We start from the raw sequence: 21,324 nt of genomic DNA on the forward strand, positions 1-21,324 counted from the left end.
TGGATAGATGCGATCATCGTAATCCAAGGCATCCTCAGGCTTGCAATGCATCCCGAGATACCGCCATGGCCAGAGACTGGCCTGGTAGATTTGCTCAGCGGTACCGGTACGATGCTCGTCATTGTCACCGGCGAGGCTCGTCCGCTCTGTGTCGATTTGCATTTCATCGTCGTCATCATCGTACAAATCGTCGTCGTCGTCGCCGGCGGGATCCAGCAAATTGGGCGTGTGCCTAGCCTCCAACTTCCGTTCCTGCGCGCGACTGCATGCAGCGCAGGACCAAGCGAAACCTCTCGACGGCTTTTTCAGCAGCGGTGGCCTGACACAATTCATGTGATATGTCTTCTTACACACAGCACAATCAACCGAGTCATTGCTGTTGTGGTGTTAGCGACCCCGGCTCTCCCTCTCTCGGACGGCAACTGGGTGGACCAACCTTGCGCAGTAGCCGCTGCATCGCTTGCAGCTCTTCACGGCGCTAGTGAACTCTTTTCCGCGGCCCTGCTCCACAATAACGAATTTCCAGCGCTCGTCCAACACTTTCTTCACCTTCTCGGGGACGTTCACGATGGTCGATGTGGGAATGAGGTCGTAATTTTTCTGGATGTAGCGGTCGTACAGCTTTTCATACCAGAAGCAATCCGACGTCTTCCGATACTCATCTAGGTTGGGAATTTCGGCCTTGTGCCTGATGTGGCACTTGCCTCGCAGCGCAGTGAGAGGACTAATGTCGGAATGCATCGTTGCAAACACCAGTCGCGTGTCGTTGACTTTTTTGCCAATATCCTTGGGTCTGTAGAACCAATTGATACGTAGTGCATCCACCGGTTTGGTGTTGTCATTTTGCGTGTGGAGAAACTCCATGATGCGGCCCAGGTAGTAAGGCTCGCCTGGGGGCTCACACACAAGATAGACGTTGTCTGTGATGCTGATCAGCATGCCACCCTCCGAAAAATGAAGTGCGCACAAGGATGGGAGTGTGGTTTGTTGGTGTCTTACCATTGGGTGCTAGCACGGTACCGTCATCCGCCACTAACTTTCCATCCTGGGGGATGCCACCGCAAGTCTCGAAAGTGAGCATGTTCGTCTCCGCGTAGGAGCTAGCATAAGGGCCCGACGCGGCTTTTCGCGATGCCCCTGTGCCGGGCGCCGATGCTGATGATGTTTGTGCTAGGGAAGTCGCTTTGCGCTTTTTGGTGGGTTGAGTCGCTCCCGATGAATGTGATGTTTGCGTGGTCGGGGCTGGGTTGGCGGGCTGCGCATCCTTGGCAGCAGTGTGTGAGGAAACCGACTTGGAGGTATCGTCGGATGCGAGAGCTTTGCGGGATGGGCCGTTGGAGCGCGGAGGCTCCTGGGCGGAAGTTGCTGACACGTTACTGTGACGCGCCGATTTTTTGGACTCCTGATCCTTCTTCTCGGGGACGTCGTCGTACATGTCGACATCGATATCTCTGTCCTCAGCGTAGTTGGGACGCGAAGATCCATTGCGGTTCCGTGATCGAGTCCCGTAAGGGTTGGCAGCCTCCATGGCGGCATCCTTGGCAGCCGGGTCTGAACCCGACGAAGATGACTTGGTCATGGGTTGAGACGTGTTGCGCAGGGCGGCGTCGAGGTCAGTGAGATTTGCCTTCTGGGCGGCGGAGGCGGCCTTGGAGGTAGATGCGCCCGACGTTGAAGGTTGCGCGGAATCCGAGGCGTCTTGTGTGGAAGGGGTGGCGCTGGCAGATTGATCCTCAGAACTGCTGGCATTTTGCGTTTTCTGCGCCATAGTTCTAGTGGCTAGCTGCGCGACGGCAGGAGGCAAGGTGGGAATGTTCTGTGTCCTTCCTGTGGGTGACGAGGAACAAGGAGACCGTCAGGAGGAAGCTCGTCTCTGGAGAAACGACGGCGGAGGCTCCGAGCCATATGACGGCCGATCGAAGAAGGGGCCGGCTGCTAGCAATCCAGCACAATGGGCGATGATGACCACGAGTGGCCCATATGACAGCAGCGAGTCGAATATAAACTCGACCAGAATGATGATGCAAATATACGCGTGAAGTGATTTGTGGATGGCTCCGATTCTCGTAGACAAGAAGTGAGGTCGAAGACGAAACGGAAGATGCGCGTTGGGTTTGGGGGGAGGATATGGAGGTAGGTAGGTAGATATGGATGTGGATGGATGGGATGTATGGGAGTGGATGAGAGTGAGTGAGTGAGTGGATGAGTTCAGGTGGGAAGGGAAAGGGTGAGTTTGGATGAGGTAAGGTCGGCTGTGGGAGGAATAAAATGAGAGCCGAGAGTCAAGATAGAGACGGCGCGACCAGGGAGAGGTCGAGCGGAGTGAATTGGGTTGTGTATGAAGGTGGTGAAGATGGGCAGGGAGGAAGTGAAGTGGAAAGATGGAAGGAAGAGAGGACGACGGGTCCGGGTCCAGACAAGCGGAAGGCAAAATGGTTAGGCAAGGCAAGGAAGAGAGGTAAAAGGTACGGCAAGGTACGGTGGACAGAACGGCGTGGTAAGGCAGGCAAAGGCAGGCAAGGACAAGGACGGACGTGTGTGGATTGGACCGCGGACGTGGTGGACGGGAAACGTCGACGAAGGTCGCGCGCTCCAGCCCAGCCCAGACAAGACAAGGACCGAAGGTAATTGGAAGGTAGGTAAGGTAAAAAGAGGCAAGGTAGGCAAGGTAGGTACCGTACTCCGTACCTTAGCTTTTTACCAGTTTCCAGGACCGCGACCACAACCACGAACGACCACGACCACGACCACGGCCACGACCAAACCATGACAAGGACCCAGTACTCCTACATTACCTTAGCCACCCGCACCGTACCGCAGCACACGTCTGCACATCTCTCCGTCCAGTCCATCTCTTGATCTTGCTCCTACACCTTTTAACTACCTACCTTATGTCGACGGATACTTATTGATACAGTAGTGCCTTGCCTCCCTACCCTGACCACATCTGTCCTATCTTGGCCTGCTCAATGCTTAGGTTAGCTTCTTACGCGACTTACTGCGGCAACTACATTACTCCCCGTCCTCGACTCTGGCGAAGCGTTGGAAGGCAGGTAGAGTACCTGATGTTTGTGATATGTTCCGGCATACAGTCAACAGACCAATGCTAGGTCAGGTATCTGGCCCAGAGGCGGCGGCATCAAAAGCAACGGAAGAGCAAGCACAAGGTCAAGAACAAGAGCAGCAAAACCAGCAGCCAGGCCCTCGCTCTCTCTCTCCTCTCTTATTTTTTCTTTCTGCGGATGGGGCTACGTGATAGGTATCGATCTGCTGCAGGTCGGGGATGTAGTACCAGCGTTCGCATACAAGATTTGCAGCAGCCAAAAGTACAAGTACTCACGTACAGCCTGCAGGATACCAGACCCACTTTGGTACCTCTGGTACCCGCTCCCGCAGTCATCACTCTCCCACCAGACCAAGGGCCCGTCGACCTCACACCTCTCCCCAAGGTTGCCAACGCCGCAGAATCCAACCACACACCCCCCGTCCATCTCACCTCTCTTCTCCTACTATCAGATCGCCGCCATGCGATTCTTTGTGGGAGTCGGAGGGGATTATCCTGACACATCCACGCAGTCACTTAATTCAGTAGCTGCTTTCCCTCAAGCCGACCGCATATTCAAGTACGGGCTGGTCCCCTATGCGAGTAGATGCAGCAACACGATGACCTCCATTGAATGAGATAGAGAGAGAAAGGCGGCATCTGAGATATCCGTGTGGATGGTGACCAAGACTTGCATAGGGCGACCGGCGTCTTGTCTGTCCCTCTCTCGCTCGCTCTCGTCCTGTCCTTCTGTCTCTACCTTGGGAAACAGCTGTCTCGCCGTGTGCCGCTCGTTCGCTCGCTTGCCATTGACGTACCTTGACTGGGGACTCCGTGCATACAGACCCTGCCTCTTGCCTTGCCTTCATCGGACATCAGACACCTTGCGTCGACCACATGTCTTCCCATCGCGGCATTTCGATCTATCGGCGAATAAATCCATTGTTGGTCGTCAACCCCTAGAGAGTCGTTAGAGGATAACAGTCGGACGGGCGAGGTGCCAGCAGGCTCAATTAACTTCACTCACCAAAGGGAAAAACTAGGTTGACGACGTTGACGTTCAAACAGCCGGCCGGCCGGGGCTGGCTGGCTTGTTGGGTCTGGTCTGGGACGGGGGTCGGGGGTCTGCCTGGGTAGGTACGATGGCATGTACCTCGCCCAGCACATAGTATCGGTACCTGCCTTACACTTACATTTTGCGACCGCACCTTTCCTTTCACATCAACCCATCCGCCAGTACTTGCTCGGAATACCTAGCAGGCGCGTGAGTGCGGTGTCGTGTGGCATTAAAGTAAGGTGCGAGGAATTGGAAGGCAAAAATTCCCTATCGCAGTATGCCCGTGGGTCCGGGTCTTGAGACGACGAAACTTGGTACACCACCTTACCCATTATTGTTTCTCAAAGCACCTCAGTTCCTGGCCCTGCTGCCACGTCTATCTCGACGGTCGTGGTATTATTCCTCATCTATTCTTGTGGTCCTTGGCAAACGTGCCCGAGACCGCACCTCTTCATCTTCATCCTCATCCTCGGCCTCATCCCCGTTTTCCCAATTCGCCGCGCCCTTGTTTCCCTTGCATTTTGACATCGCTCACCTCCGGTCTCCCACCCTATCTCCTCGCTGCCTCCGCCTGCTCTGCCCTTGGTACGATCAGTTCAGTGCTTCTGGCATCCGCGGAATGAGCTCAATCTCACCACGTCGTCGATGAACTAAGACGCCGGCAGGTAGGTACTTTGCATACTTTCATCCCGTCCGATGCCCCCGCCCTCAATAACCATTCGTACAAAGTACACACACACACACACACACACACACAATATTGCATGCTGGTGTGTTCCCCAGTGCCTCAGATGCGTCCTAACCAGGCTATGATTTGCCTGGCGGAATATCTGCACTCCAGCGAATCTAGCTTTGACCATCGGTATCGACTACAAATGTTTCTTCTCGCTTCTCATTCATGCTTGTCTTGTATTTCTCGTACTCTCACCTCGAATCTAAACTAACCTGGGACGCAGATACACCAACAACTGACGAATCATCAGCCAACCGTGCTCCGACTCGACTCGACTCGACCGACCTTCGGTCGCTCTGACTGCTCCTTGCTGGCTGTGTCCAGTCTCCAGCGACTCGCCCACTTCTTCCTTCGATTCCCTTCCTTGGTTCGTCGCACCCCGGCTTGTCCAACCCTGTGGAAACGAACAACTCCCTACCGCGTAGGGATGTGCCCACGAGATGTCGTCCACACCCCCGTCATCACCCATGTGTGTCGGTTCCATTTCCATCCCACCTTCTGGGATGCCCGCTGGCCCTTGGCCGCCCACCCCAATATCAACAGCATTCGCTGTCGCTGCGTCTTTTTGCTGCTTACGAAGCCGGGCAGCATATTGGCATTCCAATCCCTCAAAGCCTTTCCATCTCCGCGATTCAGCTCGACGGCACTCTCGACTAGGTGCTTGTATCTTCGGCCTCAGTGGCTTAACCATCTGTCTGCCCAAGCAACGCACTGGCGAAGGGAGACATTTCGAACGGGGTGCCTCCCATACGGATTGGCGCAGCACCTACCGATACCGTACCTGGCTGGCCAGTGTTGGCACTCAGCTTCATCTGGTCATTTTTCTCTCTTCCTAAACCGCAGGCATGACTTCGGATAACGGCCACGTCTGGAATGATCCGCCCTACCCTACCACCATTTCTACCTTACTTCAGTACCTACTTACCAGTGTCGATGCACACCAAGCCATGTCAACGTTTGTATGCACGACATGGGGCAGTTCAAATTCGGAGGCTATCAATAATTGCTTGCCTCCCACTGCTGGTTTGGCACTGAGCTGATCGTTTTTTTCCCTTTCGCGAACCCAGACATCTTTCTGCCCTCCTTCCCCTCGCCTTGGCCCCCTCTCCATTCGCAATTTGGACGTCACCTCTTGGCGGTGTTCCCCCTTCTAGCCCAGCACTCAATATTTGCATCGTCGGCTGATATCAAAACATGCTGCAGAGACTCGTGCTGGGCAATTGAGAATCCCTAGAAGCATGGATTCGCAGCGCGTCTGTTGAAATTGTTGGTGTTGTGTGGTCGTCTCTCTTTCCCCGGCGGCATTGGCATCAAGCACAGCAGCGGATAGTCTGAGCCGCACAAAGAACGGACGAGCGACCATTGTGCCAGAGGTTAGATCAGGCTGTGGGGGCTTCCGAGCTTTTTGTTGTCGACATCCAGCTTCGGTCTGTGCCATCAGGCGAGCTGCCTCGCCAGTCAGCAGTCGGTCTGCCGTGGGAACAGCAGAGTGCTGTTCTCCTAATTGAAGACACACCTGCTCAGTACTTAATGGCTAGCCCCAGGCAGTTGTTCACGATGGGGGTGGCGGTCGTCGTTCGTGGTAACAGTCAGATGCCGACCGTTGCCCGTCCAGCTGTTCCGAGGCAAGGCGCGCACCACCCCATGCGGCGTACCTCAGCAAGTACTACATAGTACAGATGCGATCGAGGCGTCTTCGCTCCCGCTCACGCTAGCCCGGGATTTTGTTTCCAAGCGAGTGTAATATTCTCTTGACGTTTCTGACGACCGTCCGGTTTGAAGACACATCAGCGCAAACAATACCACTGTGCGTTTCAAAGTTCAAACCACATACCAACCCTACCAAGTACATCCCCGGTACTCTCAAGACTGGGGTCGCCGAGATGCGTGGGACACCCAACGGAGGTACATCGACGCCGCGGTGGAGCCCCAATCGAAGGGACGACGCTGCCGACCGGTACGTACCCTGAGCTACCGTTTCTCTGTGACGACGAGGATGCTGCTGCAGAATGAATTCGCACAGAGCTTCAGTTCGGCCATGTTTTCCGCGACTACCATACCCATATCGTCTGGGGATTACGGACACGATGCAATGGAAACACCATTCGTCGTCGCCGTCGTCGTCGCTCGTCGCTTGTCGCTTGTCAGCGCTACGTGGGTTACGCCTCATCGCGCCGCAAACCATTGGCGGTAGACACGACGCAGAAATGGGGCCAATGCTTCCAACAAGCACGACTAGTGACGCGAAGCGAAGGTAATGGGCAATGCTTAACGGGCGCGTGCCTACCCTCTCGCCACGCAGCCCTTAACCACGAGTTCAGGCTGCCTGTGTCCTCTGCATAAAGTGCATAGAGAAGAAGACCACTTGCTGGAAGATCTCGTTACCGAGTCCTGCGACAAATGGACCTCATTCTGGATGACCGACATGGAACTGCTCGTGTGCTCCCGTCCTACTCAGCGCCCAGACAGCAGCCACAATTGCAATTTCACGGTGTCTCGCCGTGGGGAAAGGGACAGAGCCTTGGGGGAAGACGAAAAAGAACAACACGACAACAAAAGAGACACGATGCAAGTTCTCGACAAGAAAGGACGACACGGACGTGCTGAAGTCATCATCCTTCTGAGTACGCACACTCGTTGATATCGATGGACCTGGCAGGCGGTGGCGCCCGAGGCTTGCTGCAGCGGAGACGGGGGACGTCAGAAAAAGACAGATGAAGTTGACCGCATGTGTCGGTTGATCCGGCACAAGCGAATTAAAAAAAAAAGGAACCTCATGCCGAATGGTGCAAGGGGCCGACCGCACAAGCAAAAGCTGCACTCCCGGGACTCAGGCCCATTTCCCATCGCCTTCAACCCGCCGACCGCGAAATCATGGATGATGAATGTCGAGTCCTTTTCGACGGAGAAGAGATGATGGAGAGCACAAGAGGAGGACGGACGGTGGCCTTTGAGTGCGTGGGTGTGTGGCCGTCGGAAATCCAAGCGTCGAGCCTCGCAGCTGTCTTGACTCCCTTATCCCTCGGACCAGCAATCGGACCCTGCGCCGAGTCGTCAACGCTATGGCTGGAATACCCGATATCTCAGCCTTGATACTTCAATTGAGTCTCGATCGGATATTGACATCATGGCAACAAAGGCCAAGAGAAAAGATGGCCACCAAAGACACGTGTCATCCGAATGAGAACTGGCCTCTGTCGAAGGAGACGCGGCGTAAATCAGGATGGATGACGGCCGACGTAATGTGCGTTGGGTGAGGGGGAACAAGAGCTCAATCTCAGTCAGCCGGCCCCTACAACATGGGTTTGGTAGACTGCGGGCTAGACTATCGACATTGCCACTTTACCATGGTCTCTCTTGACTGACATTCCAAGTCGAGCTGGCAATCTCAGACGCACGAAGCCATCGATCTCCATCGGTCCATGTCATCGACATTGAACGAAAGAAGGGTGGTGGTCGCTGGCGGCAGGCCGTGACAGGCTAGCGAAGTGCGTTAACGAAAGGATGGGGCCGAATGATGATCCCTGTCCGGGGCAGGGTCTTGCATCTCACCTGGGCGGCTGGGCCTGGGGGCGACCGCACCGGTGCGGGAGGGTTTTCGCTGGCTCTTGGACCTGGATCATCCTTCGTCCGCGCGAGTTGGCCAGCTACCTTACGGTGCGGTGCGGGTGCGGTTCGGGTTCCTGATGGTTGGGGCTGGAGTCTTGTCTGGTGCTGCACCGCACAAAGAACAGGACCCTGGTAGTCCCCTGTGCCATATCCTGCTATTCTTCTCGTTCCGTTCTCTCTCACCTCCGCTTGCTGCTCCGATTCACCTGTCTGAGGTGGTCTTGGCCATGTCTTGTCTTGTCCTGTCGTCTTCTCCATTCCCGTCTTCCCATCTCTTACAGCTCAGACAAGCCCCCATAACACCGAGCGGGCCTCATCCCTTCCCCCTTCCCCCTTTCCAACCCCCAATAAAGTCCAATGCAACTCGTGGCAGATGTCCATCGGAGACCAGGCTAGTCTGACTCCAACCCAACTGGCCCCGATTCCCAAAAAAAAAAAATAAAAAAAAATCTTGCAACACCAGCGTCAGTGCCACGTCTGGTCCGTGGAGCAGACAGCCACACGAAGGGCAGTCAAAGGTTCAGAGTGAGCCACGCGCGTGAACCCCCCACCTCACCAGACCGTGTGTGAGGTTGTGGCTCGGTCAGGAGTGGACCCCGTTCCCCGATCCAGACCGACCAGTCAGTGAAGAGTACGTATCGTGACCCGGCCAACCCGGCCGAGTCCAGCAACCACCTCCAACTCTACCTTAGCCTGCCCGTCCAGTCACCAGTGTCCTTCCTGCCTGCAGCAGCGCAGCCGGTCAGGTCATTCATTCGTCTATCGAGTTGTTAGTTCATATTCACCTTGCAATCTATCGTTATATGGCATCATGTCGCTTGGGGCATGACTAATCAGGATAAATAATGGGTTGTATAATGAGTATCTAAATAGTAAAGCAGCCGGTCAGGTCCAGTCGCAGCGTTTCCATTTCCCATTCTCGACTCAAGCAGCATCCAATGAGCTGTACGGAGCCAAGAAACCTTACACACCGGCCGCAATGTGTACGTACCCTACTTCCGCAAGATGAGGTAATACCGCCCTTCCCACATGATTTCGCGTGACCCTTGTAAGGCGGGTCATCCCTGCTGCTGCCTTCACGTCTTTCCAAACGCGCTTTTCCGTTTTCTATCAACAAAGTGCGTGCATCACAGACAAGGAAGCAGGCAGCCTGTTAGTGGCCTGGCCTGCATTGCACGACGTCCACGATCCGGATTGCCTAAATACCATTGAACATTTGCTTTTTCGACCTCGAGCTGCCTCCAGCTTGATTTCATCATCCATGGATTGCTGTGTGCTTCCCACCAATCATTTGCCCCATCATGGCCTCCAATAACGGCATCTGGCACAAGACTTCGGTCCAAGCCGCCAAGGAGCAAGGCAATACCTACTCGACCACAACAACGGCTGGCAATAAGCGTGCTCGTTCTGAACCGGAACACCCTACGGCACCACGACCGACGACTCTATCAAGCCGCACATTGGGTGCACAACGATCTATAAGTCTGCCACCAAGTGCCCCGAGACTCACGGCGAGCCCGATCACGTCCCTAGAACTCGCCCGCCAAGGGCCCTCCGAGTACACGCAACGACATGCTGTCCCATCCACGCCGTCGTCTTCTTCAGATCCTTTGCTTGCTCTTGCTCACCCTTTTTACGGCCTCCCTCGGCCGTTGATTCGCAACCTGTACGGCCTTGGCATCAAGATCATGTACCCATGGCAAAAGGCATGTCTGCGAGGCCCCGGACTTCTCTCCGGAGACAAAAATCTCGTATACAGTGCTCCAACAGGAGGCGGAAAATCACTTGTAGCCGATGGCGAGTTCACCCGCTGCAGACGATATTCTACGCACCTTGCTGACCTTGCCGCAGTGCTAATGCTGAAGAGGGTCTTGCAAGAAAAGAACTCCAAAGTGCTCCTCGTTTTGCCCTATGTCGCTTTGGTCCAAGAAAAAGTTCGATGGTTACGGAACATCGTGCAGGGGGTACCCAAACCCAAGGAAGAAATCGACGATGAGAAGCGTATTTGGAGGCGCCGCGCTGACGAGGACTCCATCAGAGTCATTGGTTTCTTTGGTGGGAGCAAGATCAAGCCTACTTGGGCCGACTTCGACATCGGCGTTTGCACAATGGAAAAGGCAGGGATGCACTACAGAAGTTGCTTGGAAGGAAGTGGCTAACTATGACTATGACAGGCGAATGCTCTCGTCAACACGGCGATCGACGACTGTTCAATCAAGCATTTGAAAGCCGTCGTCCTGGACGAGCTCCACATGATTGACGATGACCACCGAGGATACCTCATGGAGTTGATGGGCACCAAGTTGCTAAGTCTACCTCATCCGGTTCAAATCATCGGCATGAGTGCCACCATGTCCGTAAGTGATGGCTCCAACACGAGATTTCTCAGGGGATACCAGCTAACTCTTGGTTGCAGAACATCAAGCTACTGGCCGACTGGCTCGGAGCTCAATCATATGAAACACGATACAGACCAGTGCCAATTGAAGAACATCTGGTCTATGAGGGGAACGTGTATCCGGCTGCCACGACAAGCGAGCTGCTAAAGACAGCCGGTGATTTGAAGTCAGGGACACAACATACGCAAAGTTCCAAAGCAATCAGACGCGTTGAGCTATCGAGTCACAAAGAGTTCAAAGACCCAGTGCTCAACGCGGTTGTTTCTCTGGCCAGCGAGACTGCTAGGGCAGGGTACGGCGCTCTAGTATTTGCCAGCAGTCGACCTGGGTGCGAATCGGATGCTCGCTGGATTGCTAGAGTTATGCCTACCCTTGAAGAACTCGACAATTCGATGGTCGAGAAACGGATCGAGCTGATGGCTGACTTGCGGAGTCTTGGCACCGGTATGGATCCTGTTCTCGAAGAGACGGTGCCGATGGGTGTTGCATTTCATCGTAAGTTTAATCCATGAAAACTCTAGATCTCCCGACTAACCTTGTGTCAGACGTAGGTTGGCCATAGACCCCATGGTCTTGACGTTGCTGATCTTCCCAGGCTGGATTGACCACGGAAGAGCGTGAACTAATTGCTAATGCTTACGATACCGGGGTCATCAAGGTATGCGTAGCTACCTGCAGTCTCGCGGCGGGCATTAATCTGTAAGAGCTCACGGCCGGAAGGATAAGTCTCGAGCTGACGTGTGGTAGACCTGCACGAAGAGTGATTCTTCACAATGCTCGGATGGGGCGAGATTTCGTTGGCCCCTCCATGCTGCGGCAGATGCGTGGAAGGGCCGGTCGCAAGGGCAAAGACGAGGTCGGGGAAACCTATTTATGCTGCCGAAAAGACGATCTTGAGCAAGTCGTCGACTTGATGAACGCTGAGATGCCCCAGATCACGAGTGGCTTGATAACAGACAAGCAACGTATTCAGAGGTTGGGATTCCGGCGACCAAAGACTACAATTCAAGCTAACCGATCTCAGGGCATTATTGGAGGTTATCGCTGTACGACTTGCAACGAGCAGAGATGCTCTAGATGAATACTTAAGCAGAACACTTCTGGCATATACAGGTGCTCCCGAGCCTTTACAAGACTGTGTCGAGACGAGCCTCAAAAATTTGCAATCAATGGGATTCATTACAGCAGATGCTTGCGGCAACTACCAGCCAACAAAACTAGGTCACGCCATCGTGGCTTCTGCCTTGGATCCCGACGACGGAGTTTTCATCCACAAGGAGCTGGAAAGAGCGCTCCAAGCCTTCGTAATGGACGGCGAGATGCATATTCTCTACATCTTCACACCCGTACATGAATTCGGTGCCAACATTAATTGGCAAGTATTTCGCAACGAAATGGAGAATCTCGATGATAGCGGTCACCGTGTTCTCGGATTTCTCGGATTGAAGCGTGCTGTGATCAACCGACTGTAAGGAGACGTTGTCCTTTCTTCCGATGTCGCTAACCGTCCTCAGGGCACATGGTAGCACACTGAAGGAGACGACACCCGAAGAGAAGGAAATCGTCCGTGTACACCGTCGGTTCTACTTGGCCTTCCAATTACGAGACCTGTGCAACGAGATGCCTGTCCATGCCGTTGCGCGAAAGTACGATGTGCCTCGGGGTGCTGTTCAGACCCTATCGCAGACTTGCCATGGGTTCGCAGCTGGCATGATCAAGTTCTGCGAACATATGGGTTGGGGGTAAGTCGCCATGTTTTCAACACCACAAATCAGTTCACTAATCGCACGCTGCAGCGTCATGGCTGCTGCACTGGACCACTTCTCGGATCGTTTGATAGCAGGCGCAAGGTCGGACTTGCTGGCGTTGGCACAAATTACCTTCGTAAAGAGCCGGACCGCGTGAGTTGCGCAACCTGAAGGCCATGTCGGAAATGTGTCTAACTTTGTGGAACAGGAGAGTTTTCTGGGAAAACGGCTTTCGCAGCGTCGCAGCCGTTGCGAATGCAGATCCCAAAGAGCTCCTCCCAATCCTCATGCAGGTAAGCAAAAGTTCCTCGGCTAAGCATCCGTGGCTCACCATCATACAGGCTCAACCGAGTAAACTTCGCATCAAGGGACAGGAAAGCGTCAAGTATGAGGAAAAGTTGATGGCAAAGGCCCAGGTCATCTCCAACTCGGCCAACCGGTTGTGGCGTAAGTGAATACTTCGATGACGGTTGGTACACGGCAGCTGACGAAGCGGACAGAAATCCAGATGCAACAGGAGATTTATGAAGAAGAATGACCATGCTGCTCAACCAACACGAACGGACCGGAAGACGTCGGCCACGTTGGTGCGGTCAGCCCCTGGGCTGCAGCGTTGCGTCGCGAGCCCACTGGGTGTATCGTACCCGGGCAGTTGGCGGTGTCGCTCATAGGCCGTTCCAACCACTTCCCGCAGATGCAGATGCGCATGCAAGCCGCCGCAAAGCCGTCAATAATTGGTGATGAAGACGCCCAGCCTGCATTGCATCGGACAGAAGCCCCGCCCACCTGTTCTATAGACCTTTAACGCGACGAAACTACGTGTATTGAAGTTCCGCTTCCACTCCCACCGCTACTCTAGGCTCCTGTAGCTTCCCAGTGGTCTGACTAGCCGCGGTTGGGAACAAACAAAGCCCTGAGCCGACAGCCACCCTCTCAACACCTCCACCAGCGAGACAAGAAAGAAGGGTGCCAACGGCGCAAGACATTGAAAAGCAACACTGGTCCATCACATGGACAACTGCGTTGTGGTGCGGTGCCGCAATTGCGTGCGTCCCGTTCCGGTGCTGCCCGGGGCAGGCACAAGACGTGGGATGGAACGCAGACCGAGGTGGGTGGCATTCCCGAGAAAATCGCTAGCCAAGCACCAAGGCCGAGAGGAGAGACAAACGCAGAAACGCGACAGACGGCACGGGCTGGTGTCAACCCAGGACAGAGTTGTGGGTGACACCTGACATGCACTCGATTCTTCCATGCGACTACAGAACGGTTCATGCAGGAGTTACACAGCAGGTACAGCAGGGAAGCGAAAAGCGAAGCGGGAAATGAAGTCGACCATGTCCTAAAGTGGACTCGGCCGGCGGACTCCAAGTGACCTAGATGCGCCTCGCCATAGTTGGTGGTCGCAAGGCTGCTGGGCGCGGCCAACAAAGGTCTGACAGCCACCGCCCACCGAGCTACCCACCCTCATCCGTCTTGTTCGACTTGTGCATATCACATCCATAGGGTGTGGCTGCCTGACTGACTTTGGTCTTGCGCGCAACTATTGCCTATATCAAGCCCATCGCACCTCGAGGTTGCCCAACCAGGCTGATGTGTCTTCTGACCTTTCGGTTATAATTTGGCTCATCCCCTACGGTCTATTCCTTTCCATCAGGTCGCTCAATATCGAGGATCAACAGTACTCACACGACCGGCCAAAATCGACCAATAGCGTTACGAGCGCATTTTTGACCATGTCTGCTACCGTTGGCAATGGGAACGGAGGAGGAAGTAGCAGCAACACGAGCGATTTGGCGCGCACGTTGATTGATGTTATGAGAAGTGCACCTACAGACATACCGGATATTGTCGTCCTGGATGAGACATTCGACGACAAGAAAAGCAAGGACGAACCCAGTCTTCGCGAAGACCTTTGGCTGACGTCCGCTGACGGCCGATACAATTCGACCATCATACCGCTTCGTGTTGGCCGAGCTCCGAACCAACAGATATTCCAAGTGCACAGAGACATCTTGGTGACGACTGAATACTTTCGAAAAGCTCTTTGCGGAGACTTCAGAGAAGCGGAGGCGCAGTCAATGGATTTCCCAGAGGAGGACCCGGCCATATTCCACTTCCTCGTCGCGTTTTTGTATCAAAGAAGCTTCGTTCCCATCAGACCAGCCGCTTCCGCTTTGGGTCTCGATGGGCCGGATCGGGGCAAGGCGCAAGATACAGGCCACCAGAGCGACTCGGAATCGGAAATCTCATCTTCGGAGGCCAGCGATGCGAGCGCTAGGAGTCGCATGCGGGCTCAGCGGCGGCAACGGCGGCGAGAGCGGCAATGGGAGCGCTTGAATCGCAAGCAACCCGGTGCACACCGCCCAGATTGCAGATGTCCGCGCTGCACCACCACAACCGGACCACCATGCTGGAACTGTGGCGTCGTCGGCCGCGCCAGGCCGATGCCCGGCGGCCCTATGCCGCACGTCATGCCTGTGCCTCCTCCCATGCGGCCTCCAGGCATGCCGCCGCAGCGTCGGCCTCGCAGCCGGGCCCAGATCCTTACACCTCCTGGCTCAACACCCTCGGTGGGTCCATCAGCGCCGGGCAGCGATGATGCGATGGATGGCGATCGTATTCGGGGCGAGGACATGCGGACATGGCTTCTCACCTACGAGCTCAGTCTGGATGTCTACATAGCCGCCAATAAGTTCCTCATGGACGACTTCAAAACAGCCATCATGCGCCACTGTGTCGACATGCTCGAGTCTGCGGGATCCGACGCGGCGCAGCCGGCCGTTCTGCATCTTTGTTCGAAGCTCTACGCCGGCGTACCCGAGTCTGATCCTTTGCTGAAGATGATATTCGCTCGCGTCGGCTTCCTCCAGCCTCTCTTGTGGCAACGGGTGCCGAAGGAGACCTCCGAGTTTTTGATCGGACACCCGGAAGTGGCGGCTCTGATGCTCCGCGAGACGGCGGTTCGTCGGGAGGAGGATCTGGGAGGCAGGACTTTGCCGTCAATGGAGCGGGCGATACATAGCCATCCCATGCCTGTCTGGCCCGTCGTCGGAGCGCCTCTGCCTCCTCCCCACTTGCGGCACCCTCCGCCGCCTCCGCAGCCGCACTGGCATCCAGTCGCGTGGTGATGCAGATGTTGTGTCAACGTGCGGTGACTGAAGAGCGTGGGAAAGGGGCATTGGACCAGGATGCGCTACCATTCTTCTGTGGTATGTCTCTTCGCAGCTGCGTATCTGGGTGCGAGGTCAAAGAAAACAATGTGGTTTCTCATGATATTGGTCTGTTTGATGGACCCTCTGCTCGGGTTGTGTTGTCCCATTTAAAGATGAAGAAGATGGGCAAGGGGGTTGTTGTGTTTGTATAATTAATGCTAGAAATCACACTCCCTGGCAGCGAAAGAGAAGGAAAAGTGTGCCTATCTGCACTGTACCCGTTCATCCGATCGACCGATGCAGGTCCCCTCTCTGGCGCATGTGATTTCGGTTGCCTTCGATTGCGATTCGACTCATATACCCGTAGGAAATGTCAGAGATTGTGTTTCCGAACTTACTCTAAAGTCTAAAGAAAACCGAGTGAAGAATTCCCTGTCATGACGGAACAGACGGGACCATGCCCTTGTATCTGGGACATCTTATTTCGATTTAGTCCGAGTATGTCATTCGCACCCTCCATGATGCAGTTCCCTTCAGCCGCGATGTGATACCTTGAATATGCGAAGCTTTTGTGTGTGTGCTCATGACCACGGGTTCACCGGTGGGTGCGGAGAAATTGGAGCACCAGACTTCGGTACATGATTGAGGAGAATCACCGAGCGCCAGCTCCTCCCCGCGCCGGGGATCCCCGCAAGCTTCTCACGATTCTGGGGTTGAAGCTCCGGAGAACCCCTGCCTCCAGAGAAACCAACCCCACCAATCCATTGTGACCCCACACGACGACACACCAGATGAGGTTGGCTCTTGATTGTGTTTTCCCAGATCCGAGGATCGGGCGGTCTTGTTTTTGAATAGTCTCTATTGGGAAAGGAGGAGTTGATGCGGGAGATTAGCGCGTCGTGTTGCAATAATACGACGACCCCGGACGCTTCTCTGGGTATGGAGTAGGCTGGGGCAGATATATATATACCCGCCAACCGGCACCCGGGAAGCCATGACTGCGTTCGTCGTGTGTCTCCCGGCGCCTTTCGAGAAAGTCATCGTCGATCCCGATGCCGTCAACGCTCACCACCGCGGTGCTCCTCGCCGCACTCGCGGCCGGCGGCGGCGCCTCCGCCATCCCGCAACCCCGCCAGACGCAGCAGACGCATCTCCTCGCCGAGACCGACTATGGCAGCTTCCAGGGGGCGTACTCCGAGAGGTACAACATCTCGTACTGGCAGAAGATCCCCTTCGCCGCGCCCCCCGTGGGCGAGAACCGGTTCCGGGGACCCCAGCCGCCGGTGGCTGTCGAGGGGGTTTACGACTCCAGCCAGACGTTTGACATGTGTCCGCAGCGGACCGTGAGTGAAGCTGGTTTCTTAAGATATGGCCGTGTGAAGGGGCGAGATGGCTGACGTGTGAGAGAGAGTAGGTCAACGGCTCCGAGGATTGCCTCTACCTAGGCCTCTATTCCCGACCCTGGGAGAAATCCCAACCCCTGAAGCCCGTGGTCGTTACCTTTTACGGTGAGGAAATCAATCATTTTCTGGCGTCAACAATGTTTCTGACTGATTGCCAGGCGGCGGCTTCATCCAAGGATCGGCCGCCTTCTCCATCCCGCCCTCGGCGTTCCCGATCCTCAACGTCTCCGACGCCTCCGACATGATGTTCGTGTACCCCAACTACCGCACCAACGCCTTCGGCCTGCTGCCGGGAAAAGAAATCGCCGCGGACCCCAAGTCGGACCTGAACCCAGGCCTGCTAGACCAGGAGGCCGTGCTGAGGTGGACGAAGAAGTACATTGCACAGTTCGGCGGCGACCCGGACGACGTGACGATCTGGGGCCAGTCGGCCGGCGGCGGGAGCGTCCTGGCGCAGGCGTTCGCGCGGGGCGGGACGCAGAAGCTGTTCCGCAAGGCGATGGCGAGCAGCCCGTTCTGGCCCAAGACGTATCGGCACGACAGCGCGGAGGCGCAGGCGCTGTACGACGAGCTGGCGGAGCGGACGGGGTGCGCGGGGCCGGAGAGCCTGGCGTGTCTGAAGAGGGCCGAGGTGCAGACGATCCGGGACGCGAGTCTGGCCATGACGACGGCGCACCAGTACAACACGTCGACGTTCAACTGGTCGCCGGTCATCGACGGGGAGTTCCTGCAGGAGCCGCTCTCCGAGGCGACGACGGCGGGGAGGGTGAATATGGAGGTGGTTTTCGCGATGCATAACACGCACGAGGGCGAGAACTTCGTCCCCCCGGGACTGCAGGGCGCCTCGGACGCGGGGTCGCCTGCTTTCAACTCGAGCGAGGCGTCTTTTGACAAGTGGCTCAGGGGATTCCAGCCCGGGTTTGGGGATTGCGAGATCGAGGCTGTGAAGAAGCTGTATCCCCCGGCGGGCACCACGGAGACGATCTCGTATAATACGACGTACGTCAGGGCCGGGCTCATCTATAGGGATGTGGTGTTGTCGTGTCCTGCGTACTGGTTTGCTGGGTCTGCGCCCAATGGCGGATGGCTGGGCGAGTACTCGCTCAATCCCTCCAAGCACGCCAGTGATACCGTCTGGGTATGTTCTTCCTTGGAGCAGAGACGAGTGTCAGCTAACAGTGGACAGTGGAACCAGGTCAACGCGGTGCAAACGCAGGATCCAGTCCGTTACCGTGGCTATGCTGGTAAGTTGAATTGGGAAATGTTTGATTGAGTGCTGTTCTGACTAACATGATCAGGTGCCTTTGCATCCTTCTTTCAGACCAGTGACCCCAACGCCCTGAAACTCTCGCCGTCCACGGCAGCTGGCGTACCTTCCATCAAGGAAAACAAGGAGTGGACGGTTGTCGACGCAGGTTTCGAGACTGCTAAGCTAGACCACCTGGAGACAAGATGTGGGTTTTGGCAAAAGGCGGCAGCAAAGATACCCATCTAGGGCAGTGATCAATAATGTAATGACTTAGAATAGACTAGTCAATGGGGTTATCCCTCAGCTTGAAGAGCTCTCTCATCACGTCTTCCGTCCTGGAACGCAGTGCTGAGTGATACAGCTGGTTCGTCTCGTACACTTTGGTACCCTTGACTAGGGCAGCTGTTTCTCTGGCGAACTGAGAGTCGACGTACATGTCGTCAATGTAGCTAGCTGCGTATACGGGGACTTCATTCTTGCTGAGCTGGTCGTGATCATACAGATCCTCCGGCCAACCGTCAAACTGAGCAAGAATCTCCGCCACCTCGCGGAGTTCGATCAGCTCTGGGTATGTCTCGAAGTGTAGAGGGAAAATCATCTCTCCAGAGAAGTAAAGAGGAGGGGCCGTGATTTCGGAAATCGTAGGTTCATTCGCAAGCCAGGAGAACTGCTCCAAAGACTTGCCGACCCTGTAGGCCGCCCAGTTGGAGGCCCATCCCGGCTTCTCGCAGTAGATGTGTTCGTGCAAAATGGCGTAGATGATATTGTTATCGAATCCGGTGGCATTCTCGACGTCTGCAAGGGTTGAACGGGTAAAAAAGCCAAAGTTGTCGAGGTCCGTCTTCAGCTTGAAAATGATGCTGTGAACAGAGTCAAGCCCACCGTGGCCACCGAAGGCGATTCCTAGGGTGAGCAGTCTCGGGACGGTAAGGAGGCCACCACCCGGGAGGGAGACTTTCTTCTTCTCCTGGATGAACCGGGCCACCTGATGGACATTCTCGACGTCTTCAGAGTACTTTGCATAGTATGCCTGGTTTCTCTCCGCGACCTTCTTAAAGGTAGCTTCGTAGACCTGCTCAGGTTTCTTGCCGACCGGTGCAAGACCGCCAGTGAGGAAACACTCCCGCAAGGCCTCTGGATATTTGGACAGGTATGTCAGAATGACGAATCCGCCAAAAGACTGTCCAAACAGAGACCACTTCTTTTTCTCCTCGGGGAAGTCCTTGGTAAGATAAGCTCTCACAGCCTCGCAGTCTTTGACGATGTTGTCTTGACGAAGCAGCTTAAGGTGATCCGCCTGCTTCTGGGCATCGCCGTGAAGTGCCAGTGTGGCGGCCGAGACAGGGGAGCTGAGACCGACGCCTCTGTAATCGAGGAACAGCACCTGATATCCCCGTTCCAAGGCGGTATGGGTGATCGGGCTGTCTTGGGGTTCTGGGTTGCCAAAGCCAGGGCCGCCCTGCAGGAAAACCATCCATGGTTTTTGCTCAGCTAGCTTCTTTTCAGACTCCGTTGGGGGAACGATCGGTCTCTCGTGTTTGGTGACACTCCTGCCAAAGAGCTTGAGGACGCCTGCAGACTGATTGTTGTAGTCTTTCGGGACCTCGAAGAAGAGTTCCGAGACATGGAATTGCCCTATGAGCTATTAGTGATGTTTTTGGGTATAATACGTGGAACAGCAGGCTGAGGACTTGCCAGGGATTACATGGGACCTCTTGCTAAGCAGCTTGGCTGCGTTGATCACCTTGGAAGTCATGATCAGGATACTGCAACCCGTCGTCGAGCGCAGATGATACTGAATTGCGCGTTGGGGGGTAAGAGTTCAAAGTTTGTGTGCCGGATTGAAAGAAGGATCTCAACAACCCCGCGCTGAGAGTTGTACGAGACAGGTGTAGTGAGACGCCGCACCTTCTGATAACGGCAAGTGGTTTCCGCACAGTGTAAGAGGTGGTACTTTTCAGCACAAGACACAGTGCAACTTCTACATCTATTCCATTCTAGATGCCCTCGTTTCCGTCACCTGATTTCCTATCTTGTCTCCAGCCCAATATCACATTGAATTTGATTTTCAACGAGCTATTTTATTGGAAGGTCCCATGTGGTCTTCTTCCATCATTATTATGACTAGCTAACAATAGGCTTTCTTCGTTATCTTTACGGTGCGAATCGTTGATGCTGGAGATTTCCGTCTAAATGACTCGCAGTTTTGACAACAACGTGAGAGTTGGCAGGGTAGCATCTCTTATCCTACTGAACACTTAGATATCGGAATGAAAGATGAACCGAATCATTCGCCTTCGTCCCCGGCGTATCCTTGTCGATGGCAAGGGGCAGCTTGTTCTCTATCCCTTCGGGCTATCACGCAGTACGAAAAGAACGCACACAGAAACGACAATATGAGGCGGCAGTAAAAGAAGCAACCTGACGTGGAGATCGTTGTTCATGATATATACGCCGACAAGTCTGGATTTGCTTCTGCTCTAACCCCACCACTTCTGACAGCAACAGCATATCTGGCTGAATTGGAACATGACCGGAAATCAGTTATGAAATAAGTTCAATTTTGCTACCACTATAATCGCTGCTCAAGCCAACGTCGTCTGCCCATGGAACTGCTGTTGAACGTCCAACGAGACGATGTTGGAGACGATGTTGCTGTTGAGGTTGGACCATCATAAACCCGATCCTGTGGTTTTATGTTCAGGCTCCTGAAATGGGTGAACGTATATTAGACGAGTCCGGGAGCTTCTCGAAGCTGTGAGAGTCACGCATCGTACCACTATTGGGTCGAGAGGCGTGGGCTTGTCCAGCGTTGTCGCTTTCTTGAAGGTAGCGGCCGGTCTAGATCTATTACTTAAGCTTAGCTCCAATCATTGACCAATGACATCAACTTCCCGCCTATACCCTCCGAAGTTGCTCGGCTCGGCAAAA

The 21,324-nt window shown here is 54.8% G+C and overlaps 4 protein-coding genes across 4 annotated transcripts; 3 read left to right on the top strand and 1 right to left on the bottom strand.

Moving 5' to 3' along the window:
• Positions 1–9,743: 9,743 nt before the first annotated feature.
• On the top strand, positions 9,744–13,127 carry CkaCkLH20_02658 (DEAD/DEAH box helicase; the record flags this gene model as incomplete). The annotated part of the gene is made up of 11 exons (XM_038885377.1): positions 9,744–10,541; positions 10,617–10,799; positions 10,859–11,311; positions 11,437–11,540; positions 11,589–11,816; positions 11,866–12,309; positions 12,356–12,583; positions 12,638–12,742; positions 12,798–12,882; positions 12,931–13,036; positions 13,090–13,127. The coding sequence occupies 11 exons, from the start codon at positions 9,744–9,746 to the stop codon at positions 13,125–13,127; spliced, it is 2,772 nt and encodes a 923-aa protein (XP_038749308.1).
• A 1,195-nt stretch (positions 13,128–14,322) lies between these two features.
• On the top strand, positions 14,323–15,717 carry CkaCkLH20_02659 (uncharacterized protein; the record flags this gene model as incomplete). The annotated part of the gene is made up of 1 exon (XM_038885378.1): positions 14,323–15,717. One exon carries the CDS (start codon positions 14,323–14,325, stop codon positions 15,715–15,717), a length of 1,395 nt encoding a protein of 464 aa, XP_038749309.1.
• A 1,076-nt stretch (positions 15,718–16,793) lies between these two features.
• CkaCkLH20_02660 (carboxylesterase) lies at positions 16,794–18,639 on the top strand (the record flags this gene model as incomplete). The annotated part of the gene is made up of 5 exons (XM_038885379.1): positions 16,794–17,084; positions 17,156–17,249; positions 17,303–18,282; positions 18,331–18,388; positions 18,443–18,639. 5 exons carry the CDS (start codon positions 16,794–16,796, stop codon positions 18,637–18,639), a joined length of 1,620 nt encoding a protein of 539 aa, XP_038749310.1.
• Positions 18,640–18,673: 34 nt separating this feature from the next.
• On the bottom strand, positions 18,674–20,149 carry CkaCkLH20_02661 (proline iminopeptidase; the record flags this gene model as incomplete). The annotated part of the gene is made up of 2 exons (XM_038885380.1): positions 18,674–20,035; positions 20,099–20,149. 2 exons carry the CDS (start codon positions 20,147–20,149, stop codon positions 18,674–18,676), a joined length of 1,413 nt encoding a protein of 470 aa, XP_038749311.1.
• Between the last annotated feature and the right edge of the window lie 1,175 nt (positions 20,150–21,324).

Source organism: Colletotrichum karsti, assembly GCF_011947395.1.
Source record: "Colletotrichum karsti strain CkLH20 chromosome Unknown Scaffold6, whole genome shotgun sequence".
Classification (NCBI taxonomy): Eukaryota; Fungi; Ascomycota; class Sordariomycetes; order Glomerellales; family Glomerellaceae; genus Colletotrichum; species Colletotrichum karsti.